At 42.9% G+C, this 2,296-nt stretch overlaps 2 protein-coding genes across 2 annotated transcripts in view; both read left to right on the top strand.

Moving 5' to 3' along the window:
• Positions 1 to 160, top strand: part of LOC106335265 — a 1,724-nt gene extending 1,564 nt beyond the window's left edge. The window contains exons 2-3 of the mRNA XM_013773746.1: positions 29 to 67; positions 155 to 160. Of these exons, the coding sequence (XP_013629200.1) occupies positions 29 to 67; positions 155 to 160 (45 nt within the window). The remainder of the gene's footprint in view (positions 1 to 28; positions 68 to 154) is intronic.
• Positions 161 to 935: 775 nt separating this feature from the next.
• Positions 936 to 2,088, top strand: LOC106295425 (probable carboxylesterase 12). Its single transcript, XM_013731323.1, has one exon. It carries the CDS (start codon positions 1,048 to 1,050, stop codon positions 2,017 to 2,019), a length of 972 nt encoding a protein of 323 aa, XP_013586777.1. The 5' UTR covers positions 936 to 1,047; the 3' UTR covers positions 2,020 to 2,088.
• Positions 2,089 to 2,296: the final 208 nt, after the last annotated feature.

The raw sequence follows: 2,296 nt of genomic DNA, 5'->3' as shown, positions 1-2,296 counted from the left end.
TGATTTGATTTGTTCTGTCTTGCATCAGAATTTGCTATATGACATCAAGAGCCTCTTTGTTTCTAAGGTATTGCACTAAACACCCTTTGGTTTATAATGATTTGCTTCTGTTTCAGTTTGTTTTTAGCTTAACTTTTACGTTTTTCTTTGGCAGGAGTAGTACGTTCCACATCATGATTGTCAAGTACTCCTAAGCTCAAGATTATTCCAATGTCTCTCACTTACGTGTGTGTCTTTCAGTTTATGTTTGTTGTTTCTTTTAAGTCTTCAGTTTCAAAACTTTTAAATGTTGCTATTTTCCGTATTGATGTGTTTTGGGATGTTGCTATTTTCTGTTTTAAAAACCTTTGAATTCAGTTTCACACATTCAGTTATGTGTTTCTTTTGATTTATTGTTTTTTTTTGTCTTTTACTTCAGTATAACCCGAACCGATCCAAAAAAACCCGAACCCAAATAATATATGGTTACTTTATGGGTTTTCAAATGTGATACAAAACCGATCCGAAACCGAGGTGTTATATCCGATCCCGACCCGTAGTTAGAAAATAACTAGAATGGGATCTATGAGGTAATATATAAAAAACCGAAATCCGAAATACCCGATCCGAACGCCAATGGGTGCCCGACCGCCCAGGCCTACCAAGAAGTTATGAAAAGATCCTTGCAAGAAAATTACAACGCATGTTCAGTAACGTTCCCTCTTAAATTCATGTGCTAAGAATTATTTCATTTATTTTCAAAAACCGAAATCATTGAAACTCAAAACTCCATACCAACTGTTCAAATTTAAAGATAGGAAACGTTACTAAACAAAATGACGTACCAAATATCAACCCGTCTTTAACCTAACTAGTCAACAAATTTACATCTACCTTGAATTGCTGGCAAATATATAGTCCGTGTAACAACAACACACATCACGTGCCTCAACCAAACCAAGCTCCAATAGTATAATTAGTACACACACACCATTTCTCGATATAATCCCAACACCCACATCACAACTCTCAGACAAGTTTTACTATTCCCAAATCAACCAAAAAACGATGGATTCTGAGATCGCCGTCGACTGCTCTCCGTTGCTCAAGATATACAAGAGTGGCCGCATCGAGCGTCTCATGGGCGAAACCACCGTCCCAGCCTCTTTAACCCTACAAAACGGCGTCGTTTCCAAGGACGTCGTTTATTCTCCCGACGACAATCTCTCCGTCCGCATGTACCTCCCGGTGAAAGCCGCGGAGACCGGTGAGAAATTCCCACTCCTCGTCTACTTCCACGGCGGAGGATTCATCATCGAAACCGCTTTCTCGCCGACGTACCACACTTTCCTCACGGCGGCTGTCTCTGCTTCCGACTGCGTAGCAGTGTCCGTGGATTACAGGCGTGCACCGGAGCATCCCATTCCGATCTCGTTCGATGATTCGTGGACATGTCTCAAATGGGTATTCACCCACATTGCCGGATCTGGCTTGGAGAGTTGGTTGAACAAACACGTCGACTTCAGCAAACTGTTCCTCGCCGGAGACAGCGCCGGCGCGACCATCGCTCATCACATGGCGATGAGAGCTGCGAGGGAGAAAGTCAGTCCCGAGTTAAGCGACTCAGGAATCTCCGGGATCATCCTGGTGCATCCTTACTTCTGGTCGAAAACACCAATCGATGACAAGGAGACGAAAGATGAAACGTTGAGGTCCAAGATCGAAGCGTTTTGGATGATGGCTACTCCAAACAACAAAGACGGAGTCGATGATCCGTTGATCAACGTGGTTCAGTCAGAGTCGGTGGATATCTCCGGGTTGGGTTGCGGGAAAGCGTTGGTGATGGTGGCTGAGAAAGACGCGTTGGCGAGGCAAGGTTGGCGGTACGCGGCGAAGCTTAAGAAGAGCGAGTGGAAAGGGAAAGTGGAGTTGGTGGAGAGTGAAGGAGAAGACCATGTTTTTCATTTGATGAGACCTGATTGTGAGAAAGCTCTTGAGGCTATGAAGATATTCGCAGGCTTTCTTAAGGGAGAGATGTAGCAACTGTGCTGCCTGTGTAGAGAGATGAAGATATAGTTTGGTCTCTCTCAATCTCTGAAATGTTATAGTGATTTTATCATATTTGCACGAATAATACAAGAGACATTAATAATTCCATATGCACATGCCAAGAGCAACAAGTGAGACATTACCACAAGGTTTATTAGCCTATTGTTCCAAATTCATTAACGTTGGGATTCAGCCTTAAGAGTTAAGAAATGTAGAGTCCACAATTTTTCCTACACAAACCTTCTGATGAACCCCAAAACATAAACCA

Source organism: Brassica oleracea, chromosome C1, assembly GCF_000695525.1.
Source record: "Brassica oleracea var. oleracea cultivar TO1000 chromosome C1, BOL, whole genome shotgun sequence".
In the NCBI taxonomy this organism is placed as follows: domain Eukaryota; kingdom Viridiplantae; phylum Streptophyta; class Magnoliopsida; order Brassicales; family Brassicaceae; genus Brassica; species Brassica oleracea.
Note: the sequence above shows the minus strand (reverse complement) of the source record. Positions and strands in the feature narration are given on the sequence as shown.

Excerpts from the sequence above, each read along its gene's own strand:
- LOC106295425 (XM_013731323.1), top strand. The coding sequence starts at position 1,048 with ATGGATTCTGAGATCGCCGTCGACTGCTCTCCGTTGCTCAAGATATAC.